Consider the following 22,198-nt stretch of genomic DNA (forward strand, 5'->3'; position numbering starts at 1 on the left):
ATTAAAAACTGATTCCCTGTTAAACAAAATTTAAACATAAATTGTTTTCAGTAAAATGGGCAGCACGGTGGAACATGCTCTCCAAGTGTTCCAGTTCACTGTCTGTGAGTGTTGATGTGTTCTCCCGGTGTCTGTGTGGGTTTCCTCCCGACACACACTCACACATTCACTCACACCTATCGACAATTTTGAGTTTCCAATCCACCTACCAACGTTTCTTTTTGGATGCGGACATGTAGAGAACACAACGAACTCCTACTAAAACTACAGTACAGTGAAACCTTGACTTAAGAATGAATCAACTTATGAATTTTCTGAGATACGAGCCGTCACTTTACGGTTTTGCTTTACGATTCGAGCCGATATCTAAGTTATGAGCAAGCGAGTTTACACCACCCTCCACAGGCAGCCCATGAGTGTTCAGTTCACTGGGTGAGTTTGTCATCGGGCCGTGCAAGCATCTCTGTCGTGTCACTGTTTTTTGTAGCGTTGTAGCATTAACTGTCTAGCGAGTAAAAACTCCCCCAACCTCCTCCGCCAATCTCCTTCACCTCCGCCAGCGTCTTCGTCTCATCTTCAAGGTAAATACATAATACATCCAGTTTATTTCTTTACATTCTATTTTGTTATGTATTATTATTATTATTTATACATTATTTGTTATTTATAAAGTACCCTTTTCTTATTTAAAAACATAAATAATTGTTGTTCAGTTCTGGGACTGAAGTCAAGCCAGCCTCCACTTGGAAAAGCTTGGTCAAGCCAGCCCCCACTTAGATTTGGTGGAACGTCGTATTCTGAACATTACGGTAATAGCGTGCAGAGGAACAAATTTCTAAATAAAAGCCAAAAGTCAATGACAGGAAATGTATGTAATAATAAATAATTTTCTAAACAAATAATAAATGGATAAACAACAAATATTTGCTATTTTGTGGAAATGATGAAGATTTTAGGACATGACTCTCAAGTCACTCTGATGTGCCATTTTAAAAAAAAGGCCCTTTGTGTAGTCCTATGTCTGTAAATTTATTTCCAAATTTAAATAATTATTAAAAAGAAACCTTTAGTTTGCACAGAACAATTTCACTTCATAATCATAGTACAACACCTGATTATGTCACTCAATTAATATAAAGTCATTCTGATGTGTCATTTCAAAATAAAGGCCCTTTGAATTGTCCCATTTCTGTAAATTTAATTTCAAATGTAAATAATTATTAAAAAGAAACCTTTAGTTTGCACAGAACAATTTCACTTCATAATCATAGTACCACACCTGATTATGTCACTCACTTAATATGAAGTCATTCTGATGTATCATTCCAAAATAAAGGCCCTTTGAATTGTCCCATGTCTGTAAAATTAATTTCAAATTTAAATAATTATTAAAAGTAAAACCTTTAGTTTGCACAGAAGAATTTCACTTCATAATCATAGTACAACACCTGATTATGTCACTCATGTAATATGAAGTCATTCTGATGTGTCATTTCAAAATAAAGGCCATTTGAATTGTCCAATTTCTGTAAATTTAATTCCAAATTTAAATAATTATTAAAAAGAAACCTTTAGTTTGCACAGAACAACTTCACTTCATAATCATAGTACCACACCTGATTATGTCACTCACTTAATATGAAGTCATTCTGATGTGTCATTTCAAAATAAAAGCCCATTGAATTGTCCCATTTCTGTAAATTTATTTCCAAATTTAAATAATTATTAAAAGGAAACCTTTAGTTTGCACAGAACAATTTCACTTCATAATCATAGTACCACACCTGATTATGTCACTCATGTAATATGAAGTCATTCTGATGTGTCATTTCAAAATAAAGGCCATTTGAATTGTCCCATTTCTGTAAATTTAATTCCAAATTTAAATAATTATTAAAAAGAAACCTTTAGTTTGCACAGACCAATTTCATTTCATAGTCATAGTACAACACCTGATTATGTCACTCATGTAATATGAAGTCATTCTGATGTGTCATTTCAAAATAAAAGCCCTTTGAATTGTCCCATTTCTGTAAATTAATTTCCAAATTTAAATAATTATTAAAAAGAAACCTTTAGTTTGCACAGAACAATTTCACTTCATAATCATAGTACCACATCTGATTATGTCACTCACTGAATATCAAGTCATTCTGATGTGTCATTTCAAAATAAAGGCCCTTTGAATTGTCCCATTTCTGTAAATTTATTTCCAAATTTAAATAATTATTAAAAAGAAACCTTTAGTTTGCACAGAACAATTTCACTTCATAATCATAGTACCACACCTGATTATGTCACTCACTTCATATGAAGTCATTCTGATGTGTCATTTCAAAATAAAAGCTCTTTGAATTGTCCCATTTCTGTAAATTTATTTCCAAAATTTAGATCATTATTAAAAAGAAACCTTTAGATTGCACAGACCAATTTCATTTCATAGTCATAGTACAACACCTGATTATGTCACTCATGTAATATGAAGTCATTCTGATGTGTCATTTCAAAATAAAGGCCCTTTGAATTGTCCCATTTCTGTAAATTTATTTCCAAATTTAAATAATTATTAAAAAGAAACCTTTAGTTTGCACAGAACAATTTCACTTCATAATCATAGTACCACACCTGATTATGTCACTCACTTAATATGAAGTCATTCTGATGTGTCATTTCAAAATAAAAGCCCATTGAATTGTCCCATTTCTGTAAATTTATTTCCAAATTTAAATAATTATTAAAAGGAAACCTTTAGTTTGCACAGAACAATTTCACTTCATAATCATAGTACCACACCTGATTATGTCACTCATGTAATATGAAGTCATTCTGATGTGTCATTTCAAAATAAAGGCCATTTGAATTGTCCCATTTCTGTAAATTTAATTCCAAATTTAAATAATTATTAAAAAGAAACCTTTAGTTTGCACAGACCAATTTCATTTCATAGTCATAGTACAACACCTGATTATGTCATTCACTTAATATGAAGTCATTCTGATGTGTCATTTCAAAATAAAAGCCCTTTGAATTGTCCCATTTCTGTAAATTAATTTCCAAATTTAAATAATTATTAAAAAGAAACCTTTAGTTTGCACAGAACAATTTCGCTTCATAATCATAGTACCACATCTGATTATGTCACTCACTGAATATCAAGTCATTCTGATGTGTCATTTCAAAATAAAGGCCCTTTGAATTGTCCCATTTCTGTAAATTTAATTCCAAATGTAAATAATTATTAAAAAGAAACCTTTAGTTTGCACAGAACAACTTCACTTCATAATCATAGTACCACACCTGATTATGTCACTCACTTCATATGAAGTCATTCTGATGTGTCATTTCAAAATAAAAGCCCATTGAATTGTCCCATATCTGTAAATTTAATTCCACATTTAAATAATTATTAAAAGGAAACCTTTAGTTTGCACAGAACAATTTCACTTCATAATCATAGTACCACACCTGATTATGTCACTCACTTCATATGAAGTCATTCTGATGTGTCATTTCAAAATAAAAGCTCTTTGAATTGTCCCATTTCTGTAAATTTAATTCCAAAATTTAGATCATTATTAAAAAGAAACCTTTAGATTGCACAGAACAATTTCACTTCATAGTCATAGTACAACACCTGATTATGTCACTCATGTAATATGAAGGCATTCTGATGTGTCATTTCAAAATAAAGGCCCTTTGAATTGTCCCATTTCTGTAAATTAATTTCCAAATTTAAATAATTATTAAAAAGAAACCTTTAGTTTGCACAGAACAATTTCACTTCATAATCATAGTACCACACCTGATTATGTCACTCATGTAATATGAAGTCATTCTGATGTGTCATTTCAAAATAAAGGCCCTTTGAATTGTCCCATTTCTGTAAATTTATTTCCAAATTTAAATAATTATTAAAAGGAAACCTTTAGTTTGCACAGATTAATTTCACTTCATAATCATAGTACCACACCTGATTATGTCACTCATTAAATATCAAGTCATTCTGATGTGTCATTTTAAAATAAAAGCTCTTTGAATTGTCCCATTTCTGTAAATTTATTTCCAAATTTAAATAATTATTAAAAGGAAACCTTTAGTTTGCACAGAACAATTTCACTTCATAATCATAGTACCACACCTGATTATGTCACTCACTTCATATGAAGTCATTCTGATGTGTCATTTCAAAATAAAAGCTCTTTGAATTGTCCCATTTCTGTAAATTTAATTCTAAAATTTAGATCATTATTAAAAAGAAACCTTTAGATTGCACAGAACAATTTCACTTCATAATCATAGTACCACACCTGATTATGTCACTCATTAAATATAAAGTCATTCTGATGTGTCATTTTAAAATAAAAGCTCTTTGAATTGTCCCATTTCTGTAAATTTAATTTCAAATGTAAATAATTATTAAAAAGAAACCTTTAGTTTGCACAGAACAACTTCACTTCATAATCATAGTACCACACCTGATTATGTCACTCACTTCATATGAAGTCATTCTGATGTGTCATTTCAAAATAAAAGCCCATTGAATTGTCCCATATCTGTAAATTTAATTCCACATTTAAATAATTATTAAAAGGAAACCTTTAGTTTGCACAGAACAATTTCACTTCATAATCATAGTACCACACCTGATTATGTCACTCACTTAATATGAAGTCATTCTGATGTATCATTCCAAAATAAAGGCCCTTTGAATTGTCCCATGTCTGTAAAATTAATTTCAAATTTAAATAATTATTAAAAGGAAACCTTTAGTTTGCACAGAACAATTTCACTTCATAATCATAGTACAACACCTGATTATGTCACTCATGTAATATGAAGTCATTCTGATGTGTCATTTCAAAATAAAGGCCATTTGAATTGTCCCATTTCTGTAAATTTATTTCCAAATTTAAATAATTATTAAAAAGAAACCTTTAGTTTGCACAGAACAACTTCTCTTCATAATCATAGTACCACACCTGATTATGTCACTCACTTAATATGAAGTCATTCTGATGTGTCATTTCAAAATAAAAGCCCATTGAATTGTCCCATTTCTGTAAATTTAATTCCAAATTTATATCATTATTAAATGTGAACCATTAGTTTGCACAGAACAACTTCACTTCATAATCATAGTACCACACCTGATTATGTCACTCACTGAATATGAAGTCATTCTGGTGTGCCATTTTAAAAAAGAACTATTGTAAATGATCACATTTCAGCTATATTCACTCCGGATGTTGGAATTGTTATTAAAAGGAATCCTCCAGTTTGCACACACCACTTTCACTTTATAATGAAAGTACACCCCCTAAATATATGTCTCTCACTTAATAACAAGTCATTCTTGTGTGCCATTTCAGATTAGGACCACTGTAATCAATCAGATTTAAATTTTATTCACTGTAGATGTTGAGATTGTTAATAAAAGGAATCCTCCAGTTTGTAAACACTACTTTCACTTCATAATGATAGTACAGCACATGCAAGCATCAATCATTTAATGTCATACTATTGTAGTGTGTCTAATTTGTTCATCCACTCATTACATCCAGATCACATTACTGATATAATGCACGACGCGGTTCCTCAGCGCCTTCAAGAGTAGTCGACTCATGTACCGAGTGATTACTCCAGTGTGAATCGAAGGAACTGGCGTTAGAAGCGTGCTGGAGTCACCCCCTCGCTGGTGGATTACCCCTTCAGGTCCGGGGAATTTTTTTTGGGGGGGGTTAAGGGTGGGGGCTGTTAGCCTCCGACTTCAGGACAAGGGAAGTGAGGCTAACAGGGGCGCACCTCTGGGGGATCCATGGTTAAAGAAATCCCTCAAGAGTTCGCCCATCAGACCCCCTAAACCCTTAACAGTTCCAGTACAGGACGTTGTCGCAGGGCCCCCTGCCTCCGTGGACGTTGTCGCAGGGCCCCCTGCCTCCGTGGCGTCGTCGCAGGGCCCCCTGCCTCCGTGGACGTCGTCGCAGGGCCCCCTGCCTCCGTGGACGTCGTCGCAGGGCCCCCTGCCTCCGTGGACGTCGTCGCAGGGCCTCCTGTCTCTGTGGACGTCGTCGCAGGGCCTCTTGTCTCCGTGGACGTCGTCGCAGGGCCCTCTGCTCCCAAGGATGTCGCTGCACTCCCTCCTGATCTCCAGGAGAAGCTTGCAAGCCTCTTGGCACGTCTGGAGGTCTCCGTGAAGGCGGCACCCGCCGCTCCTGTCTCCGTGAAGGCGGCACCAGCCGCTCCTGTCTCTGTGAAGGCAGCACCAGCCGCTCCTGTCTCCGTGAAGGTGGCACCAGCCGCTCCTGGACCCGTGACTGTGGCTCCGGCCGATTCTGCACCCGTGACTGTGGCTCCGGCCGCTTCTCCACCCGTGACTGTGGCTTTTTTTACACATTTAAAATATTCCGAAAGATGGTTCTTCATGGAACCAATAGTACTTCTCCTATGGCGTCACTCAGTGAATGTCACGATTAGCGGGGCAGACTGACGGAGGCGGACGCACTTGCTAAAACACAGTAATTTTAATGAAACAAAAGATACAACAAAACAAAGACTGGCAACTACGGAAACAACTAGACATATGAAATGAATTGAGGAAAACAACAGAGACAGACCAAACTAAGAAACAAGACACAGATACACTGGAGGCGAAACAACGATACTTAGAGGAAAGAAATGACAAGGCTTGGGGAGAAAAACAAAATGACATGACTACAAATGAGAATTACACAAACCGACATGACTTTGGAATCAAAATGAAACGACTAGGAAACAAAAACAACCTGACTTGAAGTGGGAGAGAAACAACACCATATGACTATGAAAAAGGAAGAAACAACATGACTGGGAAACTAAACGAAACGTCTTGACTAGGAAGTTAACAACACAAAACGAAACGACATGACTTGACTGGGAAAGAGCAAAACAAATGACCGATAACAGGAAGTGACACAAGGGAACTTAAATACTACATACAAATGAGACACACCTGAGACAGATAACGAGGACAGCGGACAAGGAGGCGGAACAAAGGCGGGACATGGGCGGAGACAAGGACAACAGACACAACAGAACAGACACAGGAGCTGGGGACATGACCGGACCGGATATAGGAGACTGGACACAGGACAGGACAGGAGGCTGACAAAGGGAGGCTACAGGAGAAGAGACTTGGGACAAGACAGAGGACAGAAACGGGACAAGATAGAACTAGAGACGGGTGATGAAATACTGGAATGAAGAGGGGGACGGACTGGAGACAAAACTGGAGAGCAGACGGGACTGAACGGGTGACTGAAAAAAGGGAAAAGGAGACAGGACTTGAGACTGGAAAGGACTAGACAGGACACATGAGACTGGACCGGAGCAGGAAACTGGACAGGGTGCTTGACATTGGATAGGACAATGGATGGGAACGGGGATTGGACGAGACTAGGAACTGGAGACAGAAGCAGGTGACTGAACAGGTTTAGGGACAGAATACTGGACATGGGCAGGTGACAGGACAGGGGACTGGAATGGAGACAGAACATGTGGCAGAACTGGGTAATGGGACTGGACAGGAGCAGAGACTGGTGACGAGACAGGGGACATAACTGAGGACAGGACAGAACCAGAGACAGAAGATTGGACAGGAGCAGGGGACAGGACAGTGGACTGGAAGGGAGACAAGACAAGTGACTGAACAGGGGACAGGACATTTGATTGAACACTGGATGTATACGGGGACTGGACATGAGGCAGGACAGGTGACGGGACTGGGTGTTGGGAATGGACAGGAGACTGGACTTGAGACAGGACAGAGGGTTGAAATGGAGACTGGACTGAAGACAAGACAGGTGAAGAGACAGGTGATAAGACATAAGACTGAAATGTGGACTGGACTGGATTAACAGGGGACTGGATAAGACTTGGCAGGGGAACAGGGACCAGGACGTTTACCGGGACTGACACGAACACAGTGACAGGGACGGGAACAGAGACAAAGGCAGACACAGGTACAGGGACGAGGACTAAGACAGGAACCAGGACAGGAACAGACATGGGAATCAAAACAACTGGGGGATGCCCAGGACTGGCAAATGTCTGAGGGGAAGTCTGAGGAACCAGCCTGGGCACAGTTATGGGGACACGACCTGAAGCGACCAGAGCCACAGTCACGGGTGCAGAAGCGGCCGGAGCCACAGTCACGGGTCCAGGAGCGGCTGGTGCCACCTTCACGGAGACAGGAGCGGCTGGTGCCGCCTTCACAGAGACAGGAGCGGCTGGTGCCGCCTTCACAGAGACAGGAGCGGCGGGTGCCGCCTTCACGGAGACCTCCAGACGTGCCAAGAGGCTTGCAAGCTTCTCCTGGAGATCAGGAGGGAGTGCAGCGACATCCTTGGGAGCAGAGGGCCCTGCGACGACGTCCACGGAGACAAGAGGCCCTGCGACGACGTCCACAGAGACAGGAGGCCCTGCAACGACGTCCACGGAGGCAGGGGGCCCTGCGACGACGTCCACGGAGGCAGGGGGCCCTGCGACGATGTCCACGGAGGCAGGGGGCCCTGCGACGACGCCACGGAGGCAGGGGGCCCTGCGACAACGTCCACGGAGGCAGGGGGCCCTGCGACAACGTCCTGTACTGGAACTGTTAAGGGTTTAGGGGGTCTGATGGGCGAACTCTTGAGGGATTTCTTTAACCATGGATCCCCCAGAGGTGCGCCCCTGTTAGCCTCACTTCCCTGGTCCTGAAGTCGGAGGCTAACAGCCCCCACCCTTAACCCCCCCAAAAAAAATTCCCCGGACCTGAAGGGGTAATCCACCAGCGAGGGGGTGACTCCAGCACGCTTCTAACGCCAGTTCCTTCGATTCACACTGGAGTAATCACTCGGTACATGAGTCGACTACTCTTGAAGGCGCTGAGGAACCGCGTCGTGCATTATATCAGTAATGTGATCTGGATGTAATGAGTGGATGAACAAATTAGACACACTACAATAGTATGACATTAAATGATTGATGCTTGCATGTGCTGTACTATCATTATGAAGTGAAAGTAGTGTTTACAAACTGGAGGATTCCTTTTATTAACAATCTCAACATCTACAGTGAATATAATTTAAATCTGATTGATTACAGTGGTCCTAATCTGAAATGGCACACAAGAATGACTTGTTATTAAGTGAGAGACATATATTTAGGGGGTGTACTTTCATTATAAAGTGAAAGTGGTGTGTGCAAACTGGAGGATTCCTTTTAATAACAATTCCAACATCCGGAGTGAATATAGCTGAAATGTGATCATTTACAATAGTTCTTTTTTAAAATGGCACACCAGAATGACTTCATATTCAGTGAGTGACATAATCAGGTGTGGTACTATGATTATGAAGTGAAGTTGTTCTGTGCAAACTAATGGTTCACATTTAATAATGATATAAATTTGGAATTAAATTTACAGAAATGGGACAATTCAAAGAGCTTTTATTTTGAAATGACACATCAGAATGACTTCATATTAAGTGAGTGACATAATCAGGTGTGGTACTATGATTATGAAGTGAAATTGTTCTGTGCAAACTAAAGGTTTCCTTTTAATAATTATTTAAATTTGGAAATAAATTTACAGAAATGGGACAATTCAATGGGCTTTTATTTGAAATGACACATCAGAATGACTTCATATTAAGTGAGTGACATAATCAGGTGTGGTACTATGATTATGAAGTGAAATTGTTCTGTGCAAACTAAAGGTTTCCTTTTAATAATTATTTAAATTTGAAATTAATTTTACAGACATGGGACAATTCAAAGGGCCTTTATTTTGGAATGATACATCAGAATGACTTCATATTAAGTGAGTGACATAATCAGGTGTGGTACTATGATTATGAAGTGAAATTGTTCTGTGCAAACTAAAGGTTTCCTTTTAATAATTATTTAAATTTGGAAATAAATTTACAGAAATGGGACAATTCAATGGGCTTTTATTTTGAAATGACACATCAGAATGACTTCATATTAAGTGAGTGACATAATCAGGTGTGGTACTATGATTATGAAGTGAAGTTGTTCTGTGCAAACTAAAGGTTTCTTTTTAATAATTATTTAAATTTGGAATTAAATTTACAGAAATGGGACAATTCAAATGGCCTTTATTTTGAAATGACACATCAGAATGACTTCATATTACATGAGTGACATAATCAGGTGTTGTACTATGATTATGAAGTGAAATTGTTCTGTGCAAACTAAAGGTTTCCTTTTAATAATTATTTAAATTTGAAATTAATTTTACAGACATGGGACAATTCAAAGGGCCTTTATTTTGGAATGATACATCAGAATGACTTCATATTAAGTGAATGACATAATCAGGTGTGGTACTATGATTATGAAGTGAAATTGTTCTGTGCAAACTAAAGGTTTCTTTTTAATAATTATTTACATTTGAAATTAAATTTACAGAAATGGGACAATTCAAAGGGCCTTTATTTTGAAATGACACATCAGAATGACTTTATATTAATTGAGTGACATAATCAGGTGTTGTACTATGATTATGAAGTGAAATTGTTCTGTGCAAACTAAAGGTTTCTTTTTAATAATTATTTAAATTTGGAAATAAATTTACAGACATAGGACTACACAAAGGGCCTTTTTTTTAAATGGCACATCAGAGTGACTTGAGAGTCATGTCCTAAAATCTTCATCATTTCCACAAAATAGCAAATATTTGTTGTTTATCCATTTATTATTTGTTTAGAAAATTATTTATTATTACATACATTTCCTGTCATTGACTTTTGGCTTTTATTTAGAAATTTGTTCCTCTGCACGCTATTACCGTAATGTTCAGAATACGACGTTCCACCAAATCTAAGTGGGGGCTGGCTTGACCAAGCTTTTATTAATGGGGAAATTTAATTAGATATACGAGCTCGGACACAGAACGACTTAAACTCGTAAGTCAAATACTGTATACACCACAATACACAGGAACAAAAGCTCATGAAATATTTGTTTTGAATAAAGAGCATTAATTATTAGGAGTTTGTCTTTGTTTAATTAATTAATACACTTTACCACTGGGAATGCTTTAGACTAGATGTTAAAATGTTAGGACACTGCTGTGAGGATTTTACTGCATTCAAACAAAGTCAGGTATTGGTGTTGAATGGTTAGTCTTCTATCACAAACATCACTCCAACTCATCCCAAAGGTATTTCAAATAGCTCCATCTCTCTCTCGTTGCTGCAGTTACAGAACAGTTCTTGACACAGTTGTTTACCTTTGCATATAGCCATATAATGAACAGCATCTTCTGGACATACAGGAATGTTTAATTAAAGAACATAGTGATTTGGAGAAGTTTTATTGATATGTCATATGTAGTATTACATTACACACGTTATTGATCAGGGTGTTCCATGGTTCCTTGTATATACAGGACTTTCTCCTGCTAGAGCTGAGCAGCATGACGTTAACGAAGGAGCATTTGGAACTCAGAAACTCTAGGTTATTACCCATAAACTACTCATTAAATTACAGAGATGGGGCAACACAAAGATGGGGTCCTTATTTTGAAATGACCAATCAAAATTACGTGATATTAAGTGAGTGACATTATCAGGTGGTGTACTTTCATTCTGCAGTGAAATTGATCTGTGCAAACTAACGGTTTCCTTTTAATAATGATCTAAATTTGGAATGAAAGTTACAGGGATGGAAAAACACAAAGGGCTTTTATTTTGAAATGACAAATCAGAATGACGTGATATTAAGCGAGTTACTTAATCAGGTGTTGTACTATCATTATGAAATGAAAATGGTGTGTGCAAACTGGAGGATTTCTCTTAATTATGTTTAGAATAAAAATGACAGATAATAATTTAAATATTCTTTATTTTGATGTGACGTGTCCTGATATCTTCATTACATCCACTAAATAGCAAATATGTATTTTTTATTTATGTATTTTTTTATTTATTATATTCATTTCCTGTCAGTGACTTTTGGCTTTTCTTTAAAATCCGTTCCCATAGACGCTCCTACAGTAATGTTCAGAATGCGCAGTTCTACCAAAATACTGAGGGGGCTAGTTTGCTTTTCCAAGTGGAGGCTGGCTTGACTCCAGTCCCTAAACTGTGGGTAAAACAATACTTTACACAATTATATATATATATATATATATATTGATTATTCGCTCCACGAGTCGTTGTTTAACTTCATTTTACTACTCGTTTGATAGAAATCCACAGTTTCCCTGCGTTGGTAATGCACTAATGTAAGGAGTAGTCAGTGATTTGGGACTGAGCCGCTGATTCAGGTCACGGAGACGCTGAAGCTTGTTGCTGAGCGACGCTAATACATGACCACACTGTGTTAGTTTAGCTGGATAAATTGAGTTTTAGCTGTAGCCAGAAAACAAAAAGAAATGGAAAGGATGCACATAGGAAAGACTGCAGTGGACGCAGTGAATGCCTATGTAGAATACAGAAGGTAACTAGAAGTCTTTCTAGTAACTGATATTCTGAGTCAGTTAACTTTAACTATCTAAACGTGACAACTGGATTTCTTGTTAGCTAACGTCTATGTGGAGATTTTTTTTACATGCAAGTTGAAAGGATTTAAACAAAAAATGCAGAGCAACATATGGAATACATTCTGTAATTGTAGAACTACACAGTGACACTGTATGATCAGTGAAGCTGAGAGAATTTATATTGAGTGTAGAAACAAGGAGGTGGTCACAATGTTATGGCTGATTGGTGTATGTAAGGTTAAGTGGCCATAAACATGTCCAAAGGTAAGCAGAAATCCTATGTTTGTTCTGGAATTAACGCTGTTATTACACAGTTCACTAACTATAATAACATCTGGAGTCATTTGGACATAAAGTTTACATTAAAGTTCATTCAAATTTCAAACGTAAAATTCCAAATGACTTGGTTTTTCTAATAATTTTAAACAAGCCTCCGAGGTGTCAGGGAATTTTAAACATTTGAAAGTCAGGAAGAGGGCAGCATGGGTGTAGGTGTGTTGTCTACTCAAAATTTTCCATATATGTGGGTGTATGTGTAAGTGTGTGTTGCCCTGCGATAGACTGATGTGAAGCCCAGGGTGTATCCCGGCCTTTTCCCCAGTGATTCCGGGTACATTTCAGACCCAACCTGAACTGGATAAGCAGTTACAGACAATGAATGAATGAAATTCTAGGAGCAATTCCTCTGATTAAATGTAGGCCACCACTTGCCACTTGTATCTTGTGGCTACTCTCATAATATCAGGCAGTGGTGCATTCTGCAAGAAATTTTTTGTCTGCAGGATTGTAGGGGAGGATGATGGTGGGAAACTCTTCTCAGAAGCTGAATATGAAGAGTACAAAAAGAAGGTGATCCCGGCCAGAATGAATAACCGACTCTATGTGAGTTTTGGTGTTCCCAGGAAAATGGACTGCAAGCTTATTGGTCCAGAAACACCTTGTTTTTGTTCTCACCGGTAAGACAGGAAATTCAAATCCATGCTCAGTCATATTCATTCAAGTAAATTTGTTTTTAAAAACTCTGGATGTAAGCTAAAATGAGCAATGGGGCAACCAGCACTATTAATGGAATAAAAAAAAATCCTTTAAGGTGCCTAAAACCAATTTCAAATTGGCACATGGTGTTAAATGTTTGTTACAGTAATGACTACAGTACAGACCGCCTTCAGCGCCACTCTGTCCCAAATGCATCAAATATTACTGTCCTGCTGTAATATACAGGTGCTGGTCATAAAATTAGAATATTATGAAAAAGTTTGTTTATTTCAGTAATTCCATTAAAAAAGTGAAACTTGTATATTATACTCATTCGTTACACACAAACTGATATATTTCAAATGTTTATTTCTTTTAATGTGATTATTATAACTGACAACTAATGAAAACTCCAAATTCAGTATCTCAGAACATTAGAATATTGTGAAAAGGTTCAACATTGAAGACACCTGGTGCCACACTCTAATCAGCTAATTAACTCAAAACACCTGCAAAGGCCTTTAAATGGTCTCTCAGTCTAGTTCTGTAGGGTACACAATCATGGGGAGGACTGCTGACTTGACAGCTGTCCAAAAGACGAACATTGACACCTTACACAAGCAGAACAACACACAAAAGGTCATTGTAAAGAGGCTGAGCTCTGTATCCAAGCACATTAATAGCGAGGCGAAGGAAAGGAAAAGATGCGAGAGAAAAAAAAGTGTCCAAGCAATAAGGATAACCACACCCTGGAGAGGATTGTGAAACAAAACCATTCAAAAAGTTTCCACAGTCAGTGATGGTTTGGGGTGCCATGTCATCTGCTGGTGTTGGTCCACTGTGTTTTCTGAGGTCCAAGGTCAACGCAGCCGTCCACCAGGAAGTTTTAGAGCACTTCATGCTTCCTGCTGCTGAACAACTTTATGGAGATGCAGATTTCATTTTCCAACAGGACTTGGCACCTGCACACGCTGCCAAAGCTACCAGTACCTGGTTTAAGGACCATGGTCTCCCTGTTCTTAATTGGCCAGCAAACTCACCTAACCTTAACATGACCTTAAGATGCAGTACGCCAGACCCAATGATGCAGAAGAGCTGAAGGCCACTATCAGAGCAACTTGGGCTCTCATAACACCTGAGCAGTGCCACAGACTGATCCACTCCATGCCACGCCGCATTGCTGCAGTAATTCAGAAAAAGGATCCCCAACTAAGTATTGAGTGCTGTACATGTTCATACTTTTCAGTTGGCCAGCGTTTCTAAAAATCCTTTTTTGTATTGGTCTTAAGTAATATTCAAATTTTCTGAGATACTGATTTTGGGGTTTTCATTTGTTGTCAGTTATAATCATAAAATTAAAAGAAATAAACACTTGAAACATATCAGTCTGTGTGTAATGAATGAGTATAATATACAGGTATCACTTTTGAATGAAATTACTGAAATAAATCAACTTTTTCATAATATTCAAATTTTATGACCAGCACCAGTATTATAAATAATATTTATAACATATATATATATAAATGTATGTATATTCATATTGTAAATAGTCTGTGTTCACTCATTGAGGCCAATCCCTTCTATGTGTAACATGCTTGCCAATAAAGTGTTTCTGATTCTGATTTAACCAACAGATATAAACAACATAAGACTGATTTTGAAGAGCTACCAACAGGGAGGCCCATTGTTTTGCCCTGCCAAGTAAAGGGCTGTCTCTGCGGGTCCTACCAGTACGTTCAACATATCGGTTCTCAGGCTGTGCGTTGCCGCTGCAAACACTTGCCCAGTGAGCACAGTGAAGCTGCAGACCACATGTGCAAGAAATGTGAGTCTACATATACTCCCTATATTTTTAATTATGATAATTCGCTCAATTACTTTTGAGTCTGTGAAAATAACTGTAATTCTTAAATGGCACTATTCTTGTTGAAAATTTAAATAATCAGATGTTGATTATTTTATTATATTTATAATCAGTTGATGTGGTGACAGAGGCTAAATTATAAAATTGTGTCATGACTGTATATCTGTCTGCATCACTATGTGCAGGTGGGGAAAATGGGGTTCAAGTTATGGGAGCTGTGGATCCAATAATGTCTTTATTGCACCCCATATTTTATATTATAATTTATATATTATATTCATGAATTATTTTATACTATATATACACTATAATTGCATAATGCTATTAACACTGTCAGAACTAAACCTTGCAGCTATAAAATGCTATTTCAATAAGAGAAAGCAATGATATTCTCAGCTTTTAATGTAAGTCAGAGTAAAACTTCCAATTAAGACTGAACCATATTTATAGGTCCATTGATCATTAGATTTACATGATTATGTGATTTTTAAATTACATTCAAAATAAAAAATAAAATGCTAAGAGTGGAGGTGCAAAATTTTGTTTCTGCCTTTATTTCAACATCAACTTGGCTGAGACAAAGTAAGCAATTTTTAAGTACAATTTAAGTAAGTAATTTTATTTGTTCTTTGAAGTTAATTTTTATATGAGAACCCCAATAAAACGCTCATCATACCACCACCTGCTGGGCAGTGAAATGTCACCTGCTCAGGCCCAGAATGATACAAATATATCCGTGCACACTGGCAGAAGAACATTTACAAAAATGTATGAAATACAAATGGATATGTTTTGGCAGGTCACGCTTGTACTGGATTTCTAAGCCCTTACACTTGTGGATGTGGTCAGCCAAGCTATGCCCATGTGACCTTGATTGAGAGCAGAGAGGAACGGGAGGCACGGGGGATGCCAGTGGGCAGAGCAGTGCCATATGCCGCTATGGGTGGCCTTACTGGATTCAGCTCATTAGCAGATGGGTACCTGAGACTGGACCCTAGTGGATCAGGTATATCACTAAAAATAGCACATTTAAAGCAGACACAGTTGATTTAAGCTGAAGCATCTAGGGACTAAGTCGAATACTGTCAAATACTGTATATACCACAATACACCACAATACACAGGAACAAAAGCTTATGAAATATTTGTTTTAAATAAAGAGCATTAATTATTAGGAGTTTGTCTTTGTTTAATTAATTAACACACTTTACCACTGGGAATGCTTTAAACTAGATGTTAAAATGTTAGGACACTGCTGTGAGGATTTTACTGCATTCAAACAAAGTCAGGTATTGGTGTTGAATGGTTAGTCTTCTATCACAAACATCACTCCAACTCATCCCAAAGGTATTTCAAATAGTTCCATCTCTCTCGTTGCTGCAGTTACAGAACAGTTCTTGACACAGTTGTTTACCTTTGCATATAGCCATATAATGAACAGCATCTTCTGGACATACAGGAATGTTTAATTAAAGAACATAGTGATTTGGAGAAGTTTTATTGATATGTCATATGTAGTATTACATTACACACGTTATTGATCAGGGTGTTCCATGGTTCCTTGTATATACAGGACTTTCTCCACATGGCATACCAAGGCCTGCTAGAGCTGAGCAGCATGACGTTAACGAAGGAGCATTCGGAACTCTGAAACCCGAGGTTATTACCCATAAACTACTCATTTTAGCTATGATCAGTCTTGTCAGCATTAATTAGCAAGGTAAAAAAATGATAAATTTTCTTTTGTGCCAACACCATACGTTTTCTAATCCTATTTCTGGTGGCCTACCGTCATACACAGATTGTACTGTGGGACAGTGTGAACTGAGCATTTTAAGAAAAACTGGCAGTTAGGTGCATTAGTAGGTGAATGGGTTAATGACTGGTAAATGTAACACAAGTCTATGTCTGGAACATATTTACATCAAAGGTCTGTAATGAAAACCAGTCAAATCCAAAAAATGTTAGTAGTTAATATATATTTATTTGGGAAAGGAGCATTCTTACTGCTGTTTTACATCTCCTCTCTTTTTAATAGCACTTAAAGTACAGCAGTTGACCTGGTTTTGAAAATGATTTTTCCTTTTTGCACGATTTTCCTTAATCTTCAACTTTATTGGGCTGTTGTTGTCATATTGTGCACTCCATAATGCGCCACACATTTTAAATGGGAGATTTCAGCAAGGTCAGTCTAGCATCTCCACTGTCTGAAAATGCAGCCATGCTGTTGTAACATGTGCATTACTCAGCCTAGTGTTGCCATGGTGAAATAATTCATCTGTGGAAAGACATATTTTAGAAGAGAGCATATGTTGACCTAAAATATGAAGATATTTCTCAATGTTAATGGTGCTTTTACAGATATGCAAGTTATAAAAGCCTTGGGCAGTAATGATACATACATAACATGATGCTCTGGCTGTTCAGCTTTGCACTTGTAACAATTTTATTTTGGCTCAGACAACCAAATATGCATAAGCATAATTTCCATAAACAATGTGAGAGGTTGAATGTTTCCACTGTTAGTGGAACTTCAATCATATCAATCCCTCACCGAGGAATGTTATTCTAAAAGGAACAGTACATAGTATTTTTACCTAAACATTCCAGCTTCAAAATTATTGGGATGCTTTCCTGACCTGTAATAGGGAGAATAGAGCCTGAGCTACCCGGGGCTCAGCGCTGCAGAAACAGCACGATGTAACTTTTGGAGGAGGGTAGGAAACAGTGCTTCATCATGATATAACATCTTGTTTCAGATGCAGAAAGAGAAGAAATCCCAGCAGGAAGTGTTGCTAAAGAAAACAAGTGGACCACTTGAGGTAGCAGGAAAACAGATACAAAAATAAACAATGTATTAAAATGGATTAAAGTCTGGTCCTGCTCAATGTCATGTATTTGATTTTTGAATTTGCATTATTTTAAATGTAAATCTGTTTCAATTTTGTCTCAAATTAGTTTAGTTAGTACATTTTAAAGTATCACTGAGCAGATGTTTTAATTTGAGCATATATTTAGACATATTTTTATACTCTAAAAAAATCTGAATATCTAAACTAAGTAAACTAATATATCATGGCCATCCAAAGGAAAAAAAATGGGGAGAACACACATCAAACTCCTCACAGACAGTCACCCAGAGCAGGACTCGAACCCACAACCTCCAGGTCCCTGGAGCTGTTTGACTGCGACCACAGTGCCGCCTGCAAATTTTTTAAAATGAACGTTATGATTCTCTGTAATGCTAATCCAAACGGATGTTGCATTGATCTCTATGTGTTTTGTAAATGTGTATGTATTAGCATGAACAAATATGTATGTATATGTGTAAGTAAGTGATAATGACATTGATCAAAGTTTTATATATAGGTGCGTGTATAGTTGTCGTTCTAGCCTTTGTATTCTAACATTAATCTCAAGGCAAAGATTAATCTACATTAAGCAGTGTAAATTTGTTTATGTATAAAATACTGTGCTCTCTTTTTGAAAATGAATGAACAAGGTCACAATGTGTCATCGCTTAAGCTTGAACAGCAACTTTGTGGATTATTTGGTTAGATGTGACTGAGTGAGTGAGCCATTTCCATACGTTTCATCGCATATTAAAAACACAACCAAACTAATTTCTCCTTGGCTCTGCAGTAAGAGCCTCTTTCATCCAGCAGAGGCCAGTATCAATCCACAGACTTGTGCTGGCTTTGCACATAATGTCCCCAAAAAGTGACATAATTATGCAGGCTTTTGTCTTCGTGTTCCTTTAACAGTTGTTAACTTGCTCTTCTCTGCCGTTGTTCTTGCACTGAGAAATGCTGGGCAGAACAATGCAAATTATAAATCGTAATTAAAAGCGCATTTCTTTATCAAAGCCAGCAATCTGCGCTATTGTTGCTCATTGTCACTTTGTCAGGCGTTTGAAGCAGACAACAATACGCAGCAAATTTCATCTCTAGTCAATATCGCTCTTAAGTTGGAGCAATTCTCTGTTTCAATCTGTCTGGCTGTACTGTGTGTGACTGCACAATGCCACGAGAATGCCTCTTTTATTTGCATAATGCACCACAGTGCTCACCCGAACAAAAAAAAAAGGCCAATTTCCTGGAAAAAACCCATAAACAAACAAATAAATAAAAAAAGCAGAAAAACATAAGCCAAGAAAGGGTAATCTTGCTGATGCTCAGTACACGTCTGGAACATCTACTTATTTGAGCTACTTCTTGCCTGTATCTATCAAAATGGCACACATAGAATTCCCAGGCTTTGCCCATTCATCTTTACTGTACCAGCTCAAATTGCGGGCAGTAGGATGATTAGTTTGGAGCACTACTTCAGTTTTCAATGGAAACCAGGTCAGGCTTCAGACTGTGCCACTTGAGTCTGTTATTTATTTGTTTTTTTTTTATTGTTATTGTGTCGTACCACTGTTGCTTAAGACCCTGTTGTATAGCTGAGGGTAAACTTAATTTGTAGCTTTGGCATACTGCCAGGAGCTATGCTTGGTTTTCTTGCAAAATCTGTTTTGTGCCACTTTCCAGTTACCACATGTCCTCATCTGAATGCTTTAACCTAATTTGTCTGTGCGTAACAGACTGCCATTAGTTTGGATGCTGTGAGTTTTTTCAGATGTACTTAAATGGCAGCACTTGAGACTGAAAAGGCTTATTTGCATGTTATCAAGAGAAAATGCTGAAAATCTGATGGGCAAGGCCACTAACATAATGCATTCCACCTAATGTATTCCACAGTGGGTTATTGTAAACTGTTTTGTTTCCAGTTTGTTGTGATTGACCTCATTAATGTTTTTAAATGTGTAGCAGAGAGGCGTACCTCATTCAAAATTAGACCTCAGAATAGATCGTATGTACTTTGTTACTTTATACTTTATTATATTACTTATACTTAATCATATTATATAATTGAATGGAAAATATATCATTGGCTTATGTCAAAGTGCCCATGAGATGAGCTTACCATGAATAGCCAAAAAGTGGACTAGCATTTTAAAGGTTTGGGAAAACCAGCTAGTATTGGAAGGCTGTAAAATACATTGTGTTCTCGAAAGAGTCCATAAAAACAAAAAGAGTTACTTATTTGAAATATATTCTAATAGTTCAAGAAAGATGTCCTTTAAAATGTTTGTTTATCAATAATTTTGTACAGCCTAACCACGTCCATCATTGAGTAATGGCCAGTCTCTTGTGGTTAAAAGACATAAGTGTGTAACTGTTCAGAAGTGCTCTATCATTCTGGTAGGATCTAAAGGGTTAATACAAGACGAAGCTTCTGAATACTAAACATTAAATAAGCAAATGATTACCAACATAATGAATGAATATTCAAATTACTCAGGCCAGCACTAATTACCGATTATTATCATGCATCTCCTCCTTTCTCCTACCACTCCAGCCACTCTCAGAGAACCTCTCTCTAAATCAGATGTGGTTAAGTTCTGAGTGTTCTATATTTGTTCTGGTAGGGTCCAGAAATCAATGACACTGACCTGTTTTTCAAAAACTCAACAAAAAAATTTAACTTCTGTAGGGAAATGCATGGTAAAAGCACTCATGTTGATTAATTAATTTACTAATTCTAATGATGTAAGTTACTCACTCTCTGATAAGCCCTGTATTATTGTCCATAGTTAAATATATAATACTCACACATGGGACACAAGCTTTATTTGTTGTTAAGTTTTAAATGACCTGCCAAGTTTTAAATGAACAGTCTTACAGACTCAGACAAAGAGAAATCGTCCATCTGTACTTGGAATTAATAATTTCTCAATGTGCTTCCATTAATTTATTTTTTCTTTTTTCCCTTCTTTTGTAAAGTTGCAATTGTGAAGATACAAGGTTTTTGCTCAACAACAACAACAACAACTGATAACTGGTGGTGATCATCTACACTACTGAACAGAGCAGAAGTCACTTTGTAGTACTGTTAAAGTCTGAATTGAGGGATATTATTGTCTTTTTCATCTAAACTAAATATTTTGTACTGACGTAATATTTTAGATTGAACAGACAATCTAAAATATTCTTCACCTTTAATTAAACTGTGCTAATCATAATCATGCGGCACGGTGGCGCAGCAGGTAGTGTCGCAGTCACACAGCTCCAGGGGCCTGGAGGTTGTGGGTTCGATTCCCGCTCCGGGTGACTGTCTGTGAGGAGTTGGTGTGTTCTCCCCGTGTCCGCGTGGGTTTCCTCCGGGTGCTCCGGTTTCCTCCCACAGTCCAAAAACACACGTTGCAGGTGGATTGGCGACTCGAAAGTGTCCATAGGTGTGAATGTGTGTGTGTCTGTGTTGCCCTGTGAAGGACTGGCGTCCCCTCCAGGGTGTATTCCCGCCTTGCGCCCAATGATTCCAGGTAGGCTCTGGACCCCCCGCGACCCTAAATTGGATAAGCGGTTACAGATAATGGATGGATAATCATAATCATAGCATAGCACATGCAACTGTCTCTACCAAAACATGTGATGTAAGGTTCTATTAACCCAATAAGTTAATTCATTTATCTCATCATGTACATTATGTTGGATTGTCATTATCTTAATGCAGGGACAGCATTGACTCTGAGAGTTTGCAATGGTCTGTCCAGGTTTCTTGTTTCCTTTGTTTTTTTGGAAATTAAAATATGAGATAACATTAGACAAATGTGTTAATGTATTCATGTATTAAACCTCAGAATTCTATTCATATTGGTATAAATGTATATTCACTGTAAAATTCACAAAACACTTTAATGGTGAGTCTTAGAGGAACTTTGGTCTAAACTGCTCTTTATATCTATTAGTCCAGTTTTGGATTTTGGAGGCTGCCTATTTAAAGAA

The 22,198-nt window shown here is 37.5% G+C and overlaps 1 protein-coding gene across 6 annotated transcripts; it reads left to right on the plus strand.

Moving 5' to 3' along the window:
* The first annotated feature begins 60 nt into the window (after window positions 1-60).
* Window positions 61-21,922, plus strand: fam221a (family with sequence similarity 221 member A). 6 transcript variants are annotated; one of them, XM_066675220.1, is made up of 7 exons: window positions 12,346-12,483; window positions 13,309-13,482; window positions 15,139-15,329; window positions 16,168-16,374; window positions 16,942-17,027; window positions 18,128-18,190; window positions 21,197-21,922. In XM_066675220.1, the coding sequence occupies exons 1-7, from the start codon at window positions 12,419-12,421 to the stop codon at window positions 21,206-21,208; spliced, it is 798 nt and encodes a 265-aa protein (XP_066531317.1). In that variant the 5' UTR covers window positions 12,346-12,418; the 3' UTR covers window positions 21,209-21,922. The 6 variants fall into 6 exon arrangements, with proteins under 6 accessions (XP_066531321.1, XP_066531317.1, XP_066531318.1 ...); XM_066675224.1 differs by lacking the exons at window positions 12,346-12,483; window positions 21,197-21,922 and adding an exon at window positions 61-581 and having other exon boundaries at window positions 18,128-18,965; XM_066675221.1 differs by lacking the exon at window positions 16,942-17,027.
* The last annotated feature ends 276 nt before the right edge of the window (window positions 21,923-22,198 follow it).

This window comes from Hoplias malabaricus, chromosome 6, assembly GCF_029633855.1.
Source record: "Hoplias malabaricus isolate fHopMal1 chromosome 6, fHopMal1.hap1, whole genome shotgun sequence".
NCBI lineage: Eukaryota > Metazoa > Chordata > Actinopteri > Characiformes > Erythrinidae > Hoplias > Hoplias malabaricus.

Coding starts and splice junctions, on each gene's coding strand:
- fam221a (XM_066675219.1), top strand. CDS start 12,419: ATGGAAAGGATGCACATAGGAAAGACTGCAGTGGACGCAGTGAATGCC. Junction 13,483..15,138: donor CCTTGTTTTTGTTCTCACCG/GTAAGACAGGAA, acceptor TTTAACCAACAG/ATATAAACAACATAAGACTG. Junction 17,028..18,127: donor TCGGAACTCTGAAACCCGAG/GTTATTACCCAT, acceptor ATCTTGTTTCAG/ATGCAGAAAGAGAAGAAATC.